This window comes from Sciurus carolinensis, chromosome 18 (assembly GCF_902686445.1).
Source record: "Sciurus carolinensis chromosome 18, mSciCar1.2, whole genome shotgun sequence".
Classification (NCBI taxonomy): Eukaryota; Metazoa; Chordata; class Mammalia; order Rodentia; family Sciuridae; genus Sciurus; species Sciurus carolinensis.
The window spans coordinates 6,113,514-6,131,303 of NC_062230.1; the positions used below are offsets into that span (position 1 = coordinate 6,113,514).

Sequence of the window (17,790 nt, forward strand, 5' to 3'; positions counted from 1 at the left end):
ACTGAAACCAGGGTGATCTGCTACTAAGTTACATTGTCAGCCCTTTTAAACTTTTTTTTTTTTTTTTTTTTTTTTGGTGGGGTGGGAGTTGGTGGAGACAGGGTCTCACTACGTTGCCGGCTGGCCTTGAACTTGGGATCCTCCTGTTTCAGCCTCCAGAGTCACTACAGCTGTGCACCACCTGCTGGCACGCCTGTTTCCTGAATGTACTGTGATAAATCAGATTTCAGAAGAATCTTTTTCCATAAATAGTTGTAAAACAGTCAGGGACCCCCATGAAGAACAGGATCCCATAATAAAGCAAATAAAACCTCTCAGAAGGGAATGAGACTGTGATGGGTTGACACATTTAACTCCATGGAAATGTTATAGGCCAGGTTATATGGACAATGAGTAAACAGACTCCATTTTACCTTGAGATTCCGTGTTATGTAGGAAATGCTTCTCCCATGGGAACACTCCACCTCTGTACCCGTCAACAGTTGCTTAGCATGACTTGTTTGGTAATACCAAATGATGAAATGGCAATTCTTGTATAATGAAAAGTTGTTCTTTTTGCTTCTATTTTCCTAAGCACTGTACCATGTCAACAGTGATGTCAACAGCCATTGTCTAGATGTTAGTAACCATTCTTTAATTTGTACCTAAGTGAGGTCATTTTGACCTACTTCCCCCTCTGCTAATGATTTCAGATTCCATAATGTTAGTTTGTAATTTTAAATCATAGTGATAGACACTTAAAATCAATGCACTGATTTATGGTATAAAAACCCCTACAACCCTATGGTCGGGGTTGTTCTCCCAATGGCCATTTTTGGGGGCATTGTGTGAGACAGTCAGCTGGCTGGCTTAATAAAGACTCTCAAATTTGGATTTCTCAGTGGTGATTGGTCTGTTCTTAAGTTGTGCCCCATAATAAGACAAACACATTAGCTTTCAGCCTTTAGAGGTTAAAAGACACACTAGAAATTTAGGAGTTAAAAAGTGAAACCATCTTCAAGGCTATGGGATTGAGATAGTGTACCTGGAGTCAAGAGGCTGAGAAGTCCGCTGACCTTCTGAAACTGGTCAGCAGAAACAACAAAACGGCCAGAGGCAGACAGAGCAAGGTCACTAAATCAGAACCACTGAGGCAGGACAAGAGTATGCCACATTCTGGAAATATGAGGGGCCTTACCAGATAAGGAGCAACTCCAGGTGGCGAGAGGCAAACGCATGTGTGATAGTCACTAAGTCACCCTGACCTTCAAGCATAGTGAAATGCTCACCCCACGTGGAGACTTGAGGTGGTCCTGAGACACGCCACACGTGGAGCATGAAGAGCAGCATGAGCACAACTCCAGTCCCACCTCTACCCGCAATGACATCAAGAGATGCAGCTCCAGGGCTGGGGCTGGGACTGGGGCTCAGTAGTAGAGCACTAACCTAGCATGTGTGAGGCACTGGGTTCAATTCTCAGCACCACATAAAAGTCCATGGACAACTAAAACAATATTAAAAAATAAAAAGGGATGCAGCTCCTGCCCACCCAGTAGGTGACATAAAAACTGTCCATTTTTGTCCTTTGCTCAAGCCATCCTGACCCTCAGTGCTGTCTCCCTTCTGACTTGAGCAGAAGCTAGTATCTTCTAATGCTAAATTTTTGGGGAGGGGGCACTCTTTTTCTCCTCTTTGTTCTTTCGGAAAGCAGAAAGGGCTTTTCTGGGGAGACAAGAGGACCCGCGTTCCTTAACCTTGTCTTCTGGAGGCCGATAATGACTTTGGAGTTTTATAGAAAAGGAAATGAGGACAAGGGTTACAGGGTACTGCATTAAACTTTTTCGTTTTTGAAGTGCTAGGGATTGAAGCCAGAGCCTTGCATATACTAGGTAAGTGCTCTACCACTGAGTTACATGCCCAACCCTTTTCTATTTTAAGACAGGACTCACTAAATTGCTGAGGCTGGTCTTGAACTTGCAATCCTCCTGCCTCAGCCTGAGTTTCTGGGATTACAGGTGTGCTCCACCATGCCCATCTTGTGCACCATCTTTGAGCATGCAGTATATGAAGAAGCATGATCTCCAACTAAGCATGCTCAGGAATGTGCCTGGACCTGTGCACAGTCTCTCCAGTATTAACATGCACAGGTTCCCACAAAAAAAGCAAAGGGATAAAGGCAAGCTTTGTTAGGCATTCCCAGTGCTCTCCTTACTTGTACAAGTAATAAACCTTTCCTCATTCTCTCATCTCCTGGTTGTGCTTATGGGTTTACATTCCTCAGGGACAAAACCACTGTGTTCAGTGACAAGCACTGGCATATTAGCTGCAACTTCCCGTGAATTGTATGAAAAAGGCTGGTAAAATCTAAGTGTAGTCCAGATTTGGGGTGGGGGGGTGCTAGGGATTAAACCCAGAGCTTTGTGTGTGCTTGGCAAGTGCTGTATCACTCAGCTACACCCCCAACCCCAGGCCAAATTCTTAAAAGCACACTAAGGGATCTCTACAATCTGTTGCTAGTGTAGCCCATTTCTGCAAGTGAGGCTTCTAAGGCATCGCAGCTACCTTGATCTTGTACCCACACTTTATATGGAAAAGCGTGTGTACTTCCAGACATCTTTGTAGGTTCTCTGCCCAGTTGCTAAAGAATCTGAAAGGTTCCAACTTAGAATCTTTGGCAATTCTTGCTGATAGCAATTATTCATTCTAGTAAAACAAAGTATACTTCCAAGAGGGAATCTTAGATGATTCTAAACTCACTTGTTTATTCTGAGAAAACAAAAAACCAAAACCCACTTTATATTCCACTTATTTCCCTCTGTCTGGTGGCTTCTTTTGAGTCAGGTTTTGGATTTTGGCAGTACAACATCAAAGATCAAGAAAAGCACTGATGGAGGATGGGTGGAAAATGTATTAAGAATCTGAGGATGAAGTCTGATGTTTGAACCTAGAATTGATTAGGAGGTTAAAGATTTAAAGAAGCAGAAGACTGTGGTGACACACGCACGTTTAATAATCCTGTGTGTTTTGTGTGCATGGACAAGAATAAACCAATGGTGTTGAATCGTAGGTGCTGACAGTCATTGGTAACTGCAGATAAAGCTGTAAGTATTTATGTCCTTAAACAAGTTATGAATCAAGTCCAGGGGATGGGGATTTGGCTCAGTTGGTAGAGTGCTTGCCTTACAAGCACAAGGCCCTGGGTTCAATCCCCAGCACCAAAAAAAAAAAAAAAAAAAAAAAAAAAAAAAATCAAGTGCAAACTTTCTAACAACTAGTTTTAATGTTCATGGATACAGTTTTACAGCTAGTATGTATAACTATAATAATAAAAACAAACTAATATGAGTTTTTCTGTAAGCACCTAAGCTCCCCCCAATCATTTATGCTTTTATATACTATCAATTAGAAAATAGCATCAACACAAATGGGTGTGTATATAGAAAAGAAGATTCCCACCTAAAACTATAACAAAAAGTAAATTCCAGATGGATCAATGTCTTAAGTTAGAAAAGCAAAACTCTCAAAAGAAAACAGAGGGCAGGGGATGTAGCTCAGTTGTAGAGAAATTGCCTAGCATGCACAAGGCCTGGGTATGTTCCCTGACACCACAAAAGGAAAAGAAAATAGAGGAGTAGCTTTATAGTATCAGGGTTTATAAGGAATTTGTTGTTCTTTTTGCTGGTGGTGCTGCTACTGGGGATGGAACCCAGGACCTCATGCATGCTTTTTATCACTGAGCAACACTCTCAGTCCATTGTAAAGAATTCTTAAATAACATCGACACAGGAAAACCCTAAAGGAAAATATTGATCGATGTTACCACACTAAAATTTAAAACTATGCAAAAAAAAGTCATCATGAACAATGATTAAAAGTCATCCAAAGAGTCAGCTGTGGTGGCAAACACCTGTAATCCCAACCATTCAGGAGGCTGAGGGAGGAGGACCACAAGTTTGAGACTAGTCTGGGCAACTTATCCAGACCCTGCCTCCAAAACAAAAAGGACTGGGAGCTGGGCACAGTGGCCCATGCCTATAATCCCAGTGGCTTGGGAGGCTAAGGCAGGAGGATTATAAATTCAAAACCAGTTGCTCAGGACCTCAGCAATTTAGAGGCCCTAGCAACTTAACAAGACCCTGTCTCTAAATAGGAAGAATTTTTTTTAAAAAAAGGCTGGGGATGTGGCTCAGTGGTGGAGCGCTTGCCTAGCAAGTGTGAGGCACTGGGTTTGATTCTTAGCACCACATATAAATAAATGAATAAAATAAAGGCCTATCAACATCTAAAAAAAATTTTTTTAAGTGTTAGGCCTGAAACTCTAAAACAAAGAAACTACTAGAACAAAGTTCTTGACATTGGTCTGGGTAATAATTTTTTGGTAATGGTACCAAAAGCACAGGCAACAAAGGCAACAGGAACACACACACACACACACACACACACACACACACACACACAATTCAATTTAACAAATGGGTTGAGGGCCTAAATAGACAATTTTCAAAAGATGGCATGCAAATGGCCAAAAAGTATCTAAGAAGTGCTCAACATCTCTAATCAGGGAAACGCAAATCAAAACCACAAAGACATGTCACTTGGACCTGTTAGAGAGGTTATTAATCAAAAGCCAAGTGTTGTCAAGGAAAGGGGAGTTGGAACATCGCTGGGGGTGTGATTGGAACAGACATTGCAGAAAACAACAGATCTCACCAGACGCCTTAGAGGCAGAGCTACAATATGATCCAGCAATCCCACCTCTGAGCACATATCTAAAAGTCATTCAATCCATTTTTCAGAGATCCCTGTACTTCCAGGTTCACTGCTACACTATTCACCAAAGTCAAAATACAGAAATGGGGCTGGGGTGTAGCTCAGTGGTAGAGTGCTTGCCTAGCATGCATAAGGGCCTGGGGTCAAGGCCCACACAACACAGGAATCTCAAACATGGCGATGACCGCAAGCAGCCAAACTCAAGAGAGAAACGCTATCTGATAATATTCACATAAAATTCAAAAGCCAGGAGAAACTCAACCATAAGGATCTATGCTTGGGTGAGATCACAAAGAAAATCAAGCAATTCTGGGCAGGTTACCTCTGGAGGTGGGGAATGGAGTAGCAGTTGGGAGGGTCCCGTTGGCCTTCTGGGGCCTATCCCCTAGCCCTCGATGTGGGTGGCTGTTCCATGAGTGTCTGCTTTATGATAAATCAAACTCAGAATCTCTAAGATAATACTTGTATTATATTTCACAAGAAAAAAATCCAAGAAACACTAAAGACAGGGAGAAGATATTTGTAACATGTAAACAGGGATTAGCATCCATAGTATACAAAGAACTCCCACAAATCAGGATGAAAAACAAAAAATGACCCAATAGAAAAATGGAGAAATGTGAATAGGTACTTCACAGAAGGGAAAGCCAGGCTGGTCAATAAACAAAACGACTGAATCTTGTTAACAATTAGGAAAATGAAATTTAAATGAGGCAATTTTATGCCTATCAGATTACAAAAAAATATTAAAGTCTGGCTGGGTATGGGGGCAAAACCTGTAATCCCAGCAACTGGGGAGACTGAGGCAGAAGGATTACAAGTTTTAGGCCAGCCTGGGAAACTTAGCAAGATGGTTTCAAAATAAATGAACAAGACCGGGGACACAGCTCACTGGCAGAGTGCCTGGGGTTCAATCCTCATCCAGGAGCAGCAGAGGGGTGGACAATGTTTCTTAGGTTGTAGACGGGAGCGTAAATTGATGCAAGCCCTTTGGGGGACAATTCGACAATGTGGTGAAGCTGAATTTAACTTAGCAATTCCATTTCTATCTACACACCTGAAGAAACCACTACACACACAAAGAGAAATGCACGAGATTGCCCATTGCAGCCTTCTTTTAATAGGAAGGCCACCCAAGCAACACATTGCGGTTGACAGGGAATGGATATAAATTCCAAATGGCAGAATTAGTTAACCGCATATTCCCATACAGACCACCCAAGCAACACATTGCGGTTGACAGGGAATGGATATAAATTCCAAGTGGCAGAATTAGTTAACCGCATATTCCCATACAGACATGGGAGAAACACTCAAAAACATACTTTTTGGTGCAGAGGGTACTTGGGATTGAACTCAGGGGCACTTAAGCACTGAGCCATATCCTCAGCCTTTTTTTTAAATTTGAGACAGGGTCTCACCAAGTTACTTTGGGGCTAAGTTGCTGAGACTGGCCTTGAACTTGCGATCCTCCCCCTGAGTCACTGAGATTACAAGTATATGCCACCATGCCTGGCTCAAAAATAGACTTTTAAGAAAAAACAAAAATGTTGCAGATGATTATACCTAATGGTATATTTAAATATCTGGCATAATTATATTTATATATTGTATTATAATATTTGGTATATTTAAGCATTTAAACCACACATTTTGTGAAAATATGGAAGCAGTCATCATTAGAGAAATAAATGTTGTCAGGATGAGGTACTAAAGAGGGGTACACCTGTGTCCACCATGTTTTATTTACTATGTTAAATGAGTGGTGGGCACAAGGGTGTTTCTTAGTACTACTAAGTTTGTTACGTTTAAAATATTTCACTAAAACAAAAAGAGGACTAGAAAAATCTTCTGGAAACTTCTAGATCCAATCTAGGATGATTTCCAAATCACAGAGTCAGTAAGCCTAACAGTTTTCAAAGTGATTCATTTCCCTCCCCAATTCTTATTAATCTATCAAAAATAACATTTGCAGGATACCATTCTCCACAGATGTCTGCTGTTTTCTGTGGGTTGTTTGTGTACTCACCCAATAAACAGAGATAGTTGGGTTCAGTTAATCTGGACAGTTTTGAGACCTGATTCAAGATGTTGTAAAGTTCCGTTGGCTCACAAAAAACCAAATCAGTCATCCTATTGGGAAGAATCAATAATGCACAAGTTTAATATACCTCTTCTTATTTAAGAATGACCATAAAGTAAGTTACTGAATTCGACTTTCTTAACATCCCTTCAAACTTAATGTAAGTCATCAGGAAGCCTTCGAAAATTGGAAATGAATACGTGCAGAGGAGAGTAAAGCAAGGACCCAACATGGAGCCACATAATACCAGTGGGCTGCGTAACAGCCATCCATCAGTTCAGTTCATTTGTTCACTCAGCCAACCCTTGACCGTGCTTGGAGAACAGCCAAGATGGGCAAGACTCACCCTTGCAGAGGTTACATCTAGCATGGAATGCTAACACTGCACAAAAACTAAGCCCAAGGAGGAGGAACACCGTGAAAGAATAAGCACGCACTTGCATTTCCATAGCAGTCTCCCACAGGGGCTTCTCGCCTAACTGGGAACCAGACATGGGCTGTCTAAGGATGTGACTGCTAAACAGAGGCAGGACACAGGGCGAGATGGAGAAGGGAGAGAAGGTGAAAAAGAAAATGTTAGGAGCAGGAGTGAGCGCAGTACCTGAGAAAGTTCAGAGGAGCCTGGTCAGGCTACAGCTGGGGAGCAAGTGAAAACCTAAGAAGGCCTTCAGGGTGTGTCAGGGTCTGACAGTCAGCACTGCCTGGAGGACTGTGGAGGGGACAAAGGGGGTTGCTGGTGCCTGAGGGCAGGGCTGCTCTTGGGACACTGATTCCTGGGCCCAGCTAATTCTGGAAGGGTTGGACCTCTGCAGCAACTCCTTGTGGGAAGCTTTTGTTAGAAAGGGAAGCAGAGCAAGGCCCCAGGAGGACAGCGGAGGGAGGTGGAGTCTGGACACAACCGGGTTCAAAGCAGGCTCCACGTCAGAGTAAGCAGTGCAGCGTTCCTCAGCGACTTCAGTTCTCGGCTCCCTCACCCCTCAACCTCAAGTTTAGCCTCCACGCGGATCTGCACACAGACATCCTCCTCTACCTCTCTCATCTCTGCCCTCCTTTCCAACGAGCTTTGCAAAAGCACCAAGTCTGTTCACAGCCTTCGCTTCCTCGTCTCCAATAACGTCAAACTCTTAGGTCAGAATCCTGGCTCTGCCACTACCAGCTGCCTGACCTTGATGAATAATTACTCTGCACCTCTGTTACCACCTCTGTAAAATGGGGGCAATAAGAGCACTTCCCCTTCTATAAAATGAGCACAACAGTCCCTGCCCACCGCATGTGGGCTAATGAAACTACCCAGGGAAGGAATTGAGCCGGGAGAAAATACTGTAAGCACCGACTGTTGACAAAGCCTTCTCCCCTGGAGCTTCTAACCCAAACCACAGAAGCCGGTCTCATCAAGGTCAGTGACAGTGACCTTGCCTAAGCCTTTAGTAATCCAGCATGGAACAGCTGAGTGCTTTTCCTTCCCCAAACACACTCCTCTCCCAGGACACCACGCTTTCCAAGCTTCTCCCCCTCCTCTCAGACTGTTCTTTTAGCCTTGGCTGGGGTGTGCCTCTCACCTAAAGATGCCCTTGGGCTGAGTAGTCTTTTTTCTTCCCCATCTACACTCTCATCCTGGGACAGGGTTTCTAAACATTGGCACCCTTGACATCTGGGGCTGGGTAACTTGCTGTGGAGGGGAGGCTGGTCTGTGCATCCCTGGCTTCCACATGGTAGAGGCCAGTAGCAACACTCTTTGGTTATAACAAAAAAGACCCCAACCAGGCATGGTGGCTCTGGCCTGTAATCCCAGTGGTTCAGAAGGCTGAGGCAGGAGGATCAAAAGTTCAAAGCCAGCCTCAGTAACTTAGCAAGGCCCTGTTTTGAAATTTAAAAAAATATATATTTTTAAAGGACTGGAGATGAGGCTCAGTAGTTGAACACCTCTGGGTTCAATCCCCGCTACAAAAAAAAAAAAAAAAAAAAAAAGTCCCAGACATTGCCAAGTGTCCCCTAGAAGAAAGGGGCAATATCGTCTCTAGTCGAGAGCCACCAATCTAAGACTGAGCCCCAGTGATTCATTCAATCCCTTCAACACCTCTTATATACCAATGACTCACACTTTATCCTCTGTCGGCCTCTCCACAGATACCTGCCGGCATCACAAGCGTAACACGGCCAAACAGAACTTAATGCTCACCTGCCCATGCCTCCAACACCTGCTCACCGTTTAGCCTTTAGGAACCAGCACCATTATCCTCAGAGTTGTTGTACAGTCCAACTGCCAAGTCCCCCTTTCCCTTCCCACTTCATCCTCTCTGAGCTCCACCTCCTAATGGATTCCAAGCCCACCTGCTCCTCTCCATCTCCAGGGCAACCATTCTAGTCCAAAGGACGGTCATCCTGCTCCTGGTGATGCACTACTGCCCAGCTGCGCTTCTTGCTTCTGCTTTCTCCCTAACCTAATCATCACGTGGCAGTCAGGAAGATCCTCCCGACTACAGGAGTCCGCGTCTTCACCTGCAGACGCTGAAACTGCAGAGCTCATTTGTATCGGTCTCCTCCCACCCTTATGTATGGTTCATAAGAACAGAAACCTGCCCGTCTTGTCCACTGCTGTACCTTCCCCAGTGCCAGGATCTACCTGTCACAAAGCAGTGCTCAATAAGCATGTGTGGAATACATACATTGCTACTTATCATGACATACATGGGGCCATCTTGTCCTGCCACCATGTTTTCTCCATATAGGTTCCTCAAAGGACCTCCTCATTCCTACCCCCAGTCAGGTCCCAGGTCCTTTGTCCCTGAAAGCCCTATCCCTGGGCCACCTTGGGGGATAGCAAGTACAGGAGAGAGGGGATGGGGTCCTGACCTGCAACCTCATTTAGCCAATCTAAAAGCTGGCTCCTAAGCCATCTGACCTATGGTTCAGAGACTACCCTCAGCTCTCCCTTTTTGTCCCCCATTGCAAAATCCATCTCCTCATTGAGTAGCCAAGGAACTGACTCTGAGCATCCAAATAAAACCCAGCCCCGGGGCTGGGGAAATAGCTCAGTCGATAGAGTGCTTGCCTTGTAAGCACAAGGCCCTATGTTCGATCCCCAGCACCCCCCAAAAAAAAAAAAAAAAAAAAAAAAAACCAGCCCCAGGGCATCTCTTCCTTCAAATGCCTCTCCTTCCCAAAGGGTGTACTTTCTGGTCAATAAACAAATGCCCTTCAGCTGCTGGCAAGGCTGGGGGTATGAAAGCAGACCCAAACCCAACTGCACAGTTCTGCAAGGACAAGCAACCCTGTGGGCTGAGATTGGGGCAGATTACTAGGCTGAGAAATGAGTGCTGCTATCGCTTTCAGTACTCTCCCCAACTCCACAGTTTAGATGTTCTTGGATCCACCATTTGGGCTCAGAGAATAACCTGATGCCGTGCTTTTACTTAAAACATTCAAGCAATATGGACAATTTTTTGCCCAAAGTATTTTCCTTAGTGGATTCCATTAGCCAGTTTAAAAGTTGATTTTTCATATTTCACATTCGACAAATTCCAGTTTTTCTCTACTTTCAATTTTGATAAACCAAACTTATTTTTCCCAAGGTCTAATCTTTTCCATGTGACTCTTATAATGAATATTTGGTTCCTTAATTTTTATCATATCAAATTGAATTTTCTGAGTATAGTCTCAACAGCCACTGGTTCACTGATATTACTTCTATCAAGTCTCATTTTCCTGGCGACCTATCTAATGGAGTGGAGTCAAAATGGCAAGTTTAAGATGTCCCCTTTAATGCTGAACCTTTTTTGGGGGGGTGGGTACTGGGGATTGAACCCAGGGGCTTTTTACCACTGAGTTACATTCCCAATCCTTATTTTTTATTTTGAGACAGGGTCTTGTTAAGTTACTGAGGCTGGCCTCTACCTCCTGTCTCAACCTCCCAAGTCTCTGGGATACAGATGTGCACCACTGTATCCAGCTCTGCTAGGCTTTTTCAGCAAAGCTCTTCTTAAGAGACTTCCAGGGCATTTAGTGTGATTGTCCTTGTATGGGGGGTGGCCAGGGAGCATCTTTTGGGGATCCAGCTTGATGGGAGTAAGACAGATCTTCCCGTGAACCAATGCCCTGGGATATCCACACAGCTTTCTGGATGACAGACAAAGCCACCTTTTGTACTCTTTGTCAGGATGGAAGGTGCCATCACTAACTTTGTCCCTGCACTTGGACATCCTCCAGTAGGAAGGTTCATCACCCTCTGTGTGATAACCCAACCTGGCCTTCAAACTAGGAACTTAGGTACTGCTCCCTTCTGGTCAGGCCTAGGTTGCGAGCTTGCCTTCAGTGACAGCACATATCTACATTTGAAGAAAACAGCCAATTGGGAAGGGACATTTCCTTAGGGGTTGCCAGAGCCTGAGACTGGGACTAAGAGGGAGCCAGCCCCATGGAGCTCTTCCCTGCCTCCCTGGATCTGCCCAGAGTCCAGGGCCTGAATTTCTTACTGTCAGAGGTTATAGTTGACCACAGGTTTCTCACATCAAGTCTGGGACACTGAGCACTTGTTCTGGTGCTCAGTTGCCAAGCCACCCCAAGCCCCCAGACAGTCCAGGTGGACACACTGGTGGACGTTGGCTTCTGGTGGAGAAAAGGCATCACTTGATGTTCCTGGAAAAATCAGACCACAAGAGTGACTTTGGGCTCCTGGCTCAAGTTGACAGGGACCAGCAGAGGTAAGAGTCAGAGCCCACAGACAGTCCCACAGTGCCCTGAGTCTCCATAGGAAACTCAGACTGTGTCAGAATGACCAAGTCTTATACCCAGTGCTGGCATCAATGTCCTTCCTATAAATGGAGGCAGTAACACAGGAGGCTGGAAAGGTGGAGGAATCCCCCTGAGAACAGACGCAAACTGCCAGCACTGGGCCTGATGTACAGCGGGGCTATGGAAGTAGGAGTTCCTTTACTCCCACCCGCCCCCTTTTCAGCTTCATCTAGGATCCTCTGGTGGCTACAAGTCCAGTAAGCAGAACTCACCATTCAGAGCTCTCGGGCCAAATACTGAAGCAGGAGTTGTTGGAGTCTATAGGCCGAGGAGTCTGGGGTGCTACCCGAGGGTCAGGATCTTAAAGGATCTGGCATGGCTTCCCTCCACCCTGGCTGGACACCTACTATGTAGCCTGAACCCTCACGAGAATGGCTGGATGAGCCAGGTACATAGCACAATTCTGTAATCTCTGCTACTTGGAAGCCGAGGCAGGAGGATAGCAAGTTTGAGGTCAGCCTATGCAACTCTGAGGCACCTGTCTCAAAATTTTGAAAAGGGTTGGGGATGCAGCTCAGTGGTAAAGCATCCCTGGGTTTAAACCCAGTACCACACAGACACACACCCTCAGAACTGCAGAGGCTGCAGAGGCTGCAGAAGAGGTCCTGAAATCCGTATCTCAGTTCACAGGGGCACCAGGTCCCACTGGCATAGAGAGGAAGAGAGGGGAGCAGGATGAGGCCTTGGCCATCGTCAGTGTCTATACCCTGAGGGGAACAGGTATGGACCAGAGGTCTAAACCCAGCCACCTAATCCCCACCCTTTCAGGAGCTTCAGATCCCTATCGTTTCCCCAAATCTAGATCTACTATACCACCAAGAGGTGACTTAGTGGTCCTCTGAGGGTGCCAGGTCTACTGTGTCAGAAGAAGGGGATGAAAAAAATGTAATATAGTCTCCCAAACACCCTGTCTGGGCTCACCTCCTCCAACTCTCTCTCCAGGGCCTGCGTCTCCTCTGCTCCTTGACTGGGCATAGGTCCCATTTTCCACTTCTTAGATACAGGCCTTTGACCTTCACCAGATTCTGCTCTCACTTCCACCACTTCAGACCCAGATCTGTCTCCACTGTGACTCTTGGCTCCTAGGAGCTCCTTGCTGTCTCTGCAGTAGCCAGTCCACCACCTCCTAGCTGTCCTGCCAGAATGGAGTCTAGAGAGCCAAACACCTGGACATCTTCTGAGTGAACATTAAAGCTATTTAACTAAATATGGTTCTGGTTTGGTGTTTTGTTTGTTTTTGCGGTGCTGGGGTTTGAACCCAGGGCCTTGTGCTTGCAAGGCAAGCACTCTAGCAAATGAGCTATATCCCCAGTCCCTATGGTTCTGTTTTAAAATATGGCCCCAACTGGCAATATCCTAGAGCACACAGAGAAAAATAAACAGAACTCCTGTATGAGGTAGAATGACGACTAGCTCTCTTAACTCTTCATTTCAGCTCTAGAGATCTGAAAGGAATGATCTTAGGGTTGAAGACAGGCAATATGTGTGTGCACCTAATCCCCAAATCTCACAGTACATGACTGTGACCTTAGCCCACTAAACAGTCAGTACATGTGGACGTTTGGGGTGGGGTGAGAACGATGCCAATGGATTTGTATATTTTTACATATAATGAACAGGCAAAATAAATCTATGGTAATAGAAATCAGGAAATAGTTATCTTGGAGACTGATGGAAAAGAGTGTGAGGAACATTCTGAAATAATGATGATGCTTTATTGTTTTGGGGATCATTACAAGGGTTGAAATTGTTAAAACTAAACTGAACATTTAAGACCTGTATATTTACTAAATGTGAACTGAACAACAATAAAAACAGAGTTCCCCATACAGATCCATATGTTTGTGTCCTGGGATGTGAATACGCAGAAGTGTGGATGCGAGACTGTGTATGTCCAGGACCTTGGTGATGGCATGAGGACTTTGCGTGCAGCATACACACCTTGGAACTTCAGCTTGGCCCTCATAGCCACTAGCTAACTAATCCCTTTCTGGTCTTTTCTCCCACACCCAGCATTTCCCCAGGGGCTGCATCTGTTGTGCAAACCTCAGCCTTGCTCAGTCTCCAACTGAACAACCTGCCTCATTTTCTAGCTGTTGCATGGAAATAAAACCACTGGGTATGAACCACCCTCCCTTACCAGCTGCTTTCAAGGTGCCCTTCTCTGCTTTGTCCCAGTCACAGAGACAAGCATCCTCTGATCTCATCCTGTCCACCTAATTCTCTCCCCACTTTTTTTCCTTCTAGCATCTCAAAGTTCTTGCCTTGTTTGCATCTTTTTCAGATTTCATTCACCAGTCTTACACATTTTGGCTTCCTAGGAACAATTTGTGAAACCAGAAGAAAGCCCTAGAATAGCTTAGCCCATGCCCACTAAAGCTTGCACAGGCACAGACAGTGACACCAGCCTCAGGGCAGGAAGAATTGGAAGCAGCCTAGCTGGCAGCAAAGCAGAAGCAGCAGCTGCATTAGAAGTGGCCTGCAGTCAGGTGTGGTGCATGCCTGTGATCCCAGCAGCTTGGGAGGCTGAAGCAAGAGGATCAAAATTTCAAAGCTAGCTTCACCAACTTAGCAAAGCCGTAAGCAACTCAGGGAGACTCTCTCTAAATAAAATACAAAACAGGGCTGGGGATGTGGCTCAGTGGTTAAGCGCCCCTATGTTCCATCCCTATGACCAAAAATAAAAACAAACAAAAATGAAGGAGCCTGCACCCCCAGAAGCTGTTGAGGCAAAGGATCTGGATACCAGATGTGAGTCAGGCAGGAAAGAGGGCCAATGAGAAGCCATCTTAAAGGGACTTAACCCAAAAGGACCAATATCAAGTGGTGAAGGATTCCAGAAACCAAGGACTGAGGGAGAAAGGTATTAAAAACAACAAGATTGAGACATGACCACCTGCGTCAGGGAACTGGAAGTTAAGAAAGATCCACAAAAGTGCTGCAGGGGAGGCAGGCCCAACTCCCATAAAGCTCAGAAGAACAAATGCCAGATGACAAAGGACTTCTCTTGCTCCATCTCCACTTACAACACCACTCCACCAACACCAGTTGTGTCAGAAGCCATGTATGCCTGGGGTGGGGTGGAGGAGTGAGGAAGAAAGAAAGAGAAGACGAGAACCCCTCCTTCCCAAATGCAGAAGCCTATAGAAAGCTCAAGAAGGGAAGGAACAAGTTTAATTTTGAATTAAGCACAGGGTTTTGATTATTGTGAATGGAACATTAAGCTATTGAAATAAGTCTGTCCTGGTAGCGAGATGCAATGCAACCAAAGATTTAAAGAGTGGAGATGAAGACAAAACACACACATTCTGCTTCTTGACTGCAGATGATTCAGCTCATTCAACGTCAGTTACAAATGCAAAGCACCAAGAACAGTGTCTGCCATCAAGTCAGCAGTTACTACGGCAGGGGCAAAGACTGAGTAATCTTGGGTTTTAGAGTGAGGCAGACTGGAGCTGAACTGGAGGGTTTCTCAACAGTTGTCTTGGATGGCCCAGGTCGAGGACTTGGGAGTAGCAAGTTTTGGCTTCCTGGAGATGCTGACATGACATGATGCAGAGGACACTGAGCCCAGAAGTGGGAGTGAGCCTGAGAATCCGATTTCCATTTCTCCTTCATGGCCTCAACTCTACAGGGATGACTTCACTCTGGCCTCACTCGAGTTTCAACTCCTACTTTCTCGTGAAGCAATTCCCCATTTGTTCAATTTTTTTTTTTTTCTTAAAAGATGACCAGGCTAATCTTGGACTCAGGGACTCAACTGATCCTACCTCAGCTTCCCAAGTGCTGGGACTACAAGTGTGTGCCACCCAGGGATAATTCTATATGGACAACTTGCCATCACTCCCAGTTCAGCTCACCTATAATCAAATTCTTTCTCCAACCAGTGTTCCTTCCATGCAACCCCCGACTTCCCTCTAACATACATACTTCTCAGTCAGATTCTCCATATTCCTTTCATTCCGGATCTAGATGAACAAACTCTTATCCACTCTGCCCTGGAGACTTCTCTCCCAGCAGCCCCACTCTCTCCATTTCTGTGGCCACTGCCGTCATTCATATCTTTACCATCTCATAGGATAGTCTCCTAAACGATCTTCCTTCCCTCCGTTTTTTTCCCCATTGGAATTCTTAGCATGTGAGGGCAGTCTAATCTCATCCACAGTTCTCATGGCCTCATAAAAGCTTTTGATAGCCTTGCTTCCCAAGGAATAAGACACAAACTTCCCAGCTAATATTCAGATGCCCTGAACAATGTTTTTTTCCACTCACATCTAAAAACAATTCAATACTCCCAAAGTTCACTGAGGCCCTCTCAGACCAGTCATGTGTTAGACAATGAGAAATGATTTAGGGGGGTTTTGTTGTTTTGTTGTTGTAGTACTGGGAATTTAACTTGGCAGTGCTCAACCTGAGCTACATCCCCAGATCTCTTTATTCTTTGAGATAGGGTCTAAGTTGCCAAAACTGGCCTCAAATTTGTGATCCTTCTGCCTCAGTTTCAAGTAGCTGGGATTACAGCCCTGTGCCACCACACAGCTGGCTCAATAAAGACAGTCGAAAGACAGTTCCTGACCCCGAGGTGATCTCATTTCTGGTGGCAAGACAGAGTAATTACAAGAACACAAGTGTAAGATCAAGGACACTGCGTGCTCTAAAGTCTCCACTCTAACAGTCTGCCCCCTGAACATAGGATCATGCTTTCCTTCTTCATTTTTCCACTGGGCTCTTTTTTCCCTCCTTGTCTATCCACTTCCCACAGTTAAAAGCCCAGCTCCTACAGCCCTCCTTTGAGAACTGATTCCCAAGCAAGGGCCCTCTCCCTTCTCTGGAGGTGAATGTTCCCAATTGGGTACTGCCTTCTCTTCTGGAGGGCCTGTTTAGATGGCTCATCTTCTGGAAGGTCCTCTTATACAGCCCCACCCCAATTCTGGGTTAGTGCACCTTCTGTGTCCCACAGCACCGCATAAATTCTATCGTTGCCCATATTGCTGCGTGTGATTGACCCATCTCTTCCACTGAACTGAACCCCTTGAAGGAGGAAACATATTAATCTTGTTCTCAAGCAAATACCCAACTCCAATACCAAGTCCACACATCTTGATTGTTCACCAAACAGAGGAGCAAAGACTAAGGCAGCTATCATGAACTCCTTCGTGTTGCTATGTTCTTTAGCACTTGTGTTATTATTTCCGTGTCTGCTTCCCCAACCACCGCCCCCAGGCAGACTGTCATTAGTTCGTTAACATTTCCCTATCAAGGCAGCAGTCTGAGGCACATCTATCTGCCCTGCTTGACTCTGCACTTTTTGACATGTCCAAGACATCTCTGCATGCCCAGAAAATAAAAATGTGTGTATATATATGTGTGTGTGTGTGTGTGTGTGTGTAAGGGGATGAATCTTACAATTTTAAAATAAATTCCTGTGAGTAGGAACCCTAGCTCTGTTTTGTTTGGGCAAACAGCAAATCTACATAAGCTCAGGTATCTTAATTGTAAAGAAGAGACGGCGGGACTGTGTTCACAGCATTGCGGGCCGGGAGGTGAGAGGTAGGGGTTGGATGACTGTGCTAGTTATTATGTCCATTTCCTCCGCAACAGGACTGTGGTCCTGCAGAGCTCCTCGAACGGCGCAGGGTGCCGGTGCCGCCTGTGCTAATGTTCGCTATCGTTCGCAGCAGAGTCCGTTTTGTAAATGGTAACGTAAGACCTGGGAAATCTGAGGGCAGGTGCACCGAGGTGAACTGATGCCCACTCGGTCTCCCCTCCCTCCCCGCTCTGGGTCGCTCAGAGCCCCCTCCCGCCTGGCTCCAGGAACAGGAGGGGTGGATTCGGCTGAGCTCGGGGACTCGGGCCCAGGACACACTCCGCCTGACCAGCTGCGCCACCGCGCCCAGGCTCGCTGTCAGGGTCTCGGTCTGGAGCCCCACCTGGAAAATGGCTCCTCTAAGGCGCTTCCAGCCCGAGCCCGTCCTCTTCCACCTCTCGGGAGTGGACTCTCCCTCCCACTCCAACCGCGGGTCCCCACTGGCCAAGGCGACCCCGACTCGCAGCGGGACGCCACCAAACACCACAGTTGCCAGGAGCGTCCCTCGGTTCCCACCCCACCCGCTGGAACCCGGAAATGGTCGCGATATCGCGAGATCCAGAAAAATAGGCGGGACCGG

At 45.8% G+C, this 17,790-nt stretch overlaps 1 protein-coding gene across 2 annotated transcripts in view; it reads right to left on the reverse strand.

Moving 5' to 3' along the window:
• Styxl1 (serine/threonine/tyrosine interacting like 1) overlaps nucleotides 1-17,705 on the reverse strand; it is a 49,002-nt gene extending 31,297 nt beyond the window's left edge. For both annotated transcript variants that reach the window (XM_047533750.1, XM_047533749.1), the window contains exons 1-2: nucleotides 17,554-17,705; nucleotides 6,779-6,882 (exon numbers count right to left, since the gene is read on the reverse strand). In XM_047533750.1, the coding sequence (XP_047389706.1) occupies nucleotides 6,779-6,881 (103 nt within the window). In that variant the 5' untranslated portion in view covers nucleotide 6,882; nucleotides 17,554-17,705. The remainder of the gene's footprint in view (nucleotides 1-6,778; nucleotides 6,883-17,553) is intronic.
• Between the last annotated feature and the right edge of the window lie 85 nt (nucleotides 17,706-17,790).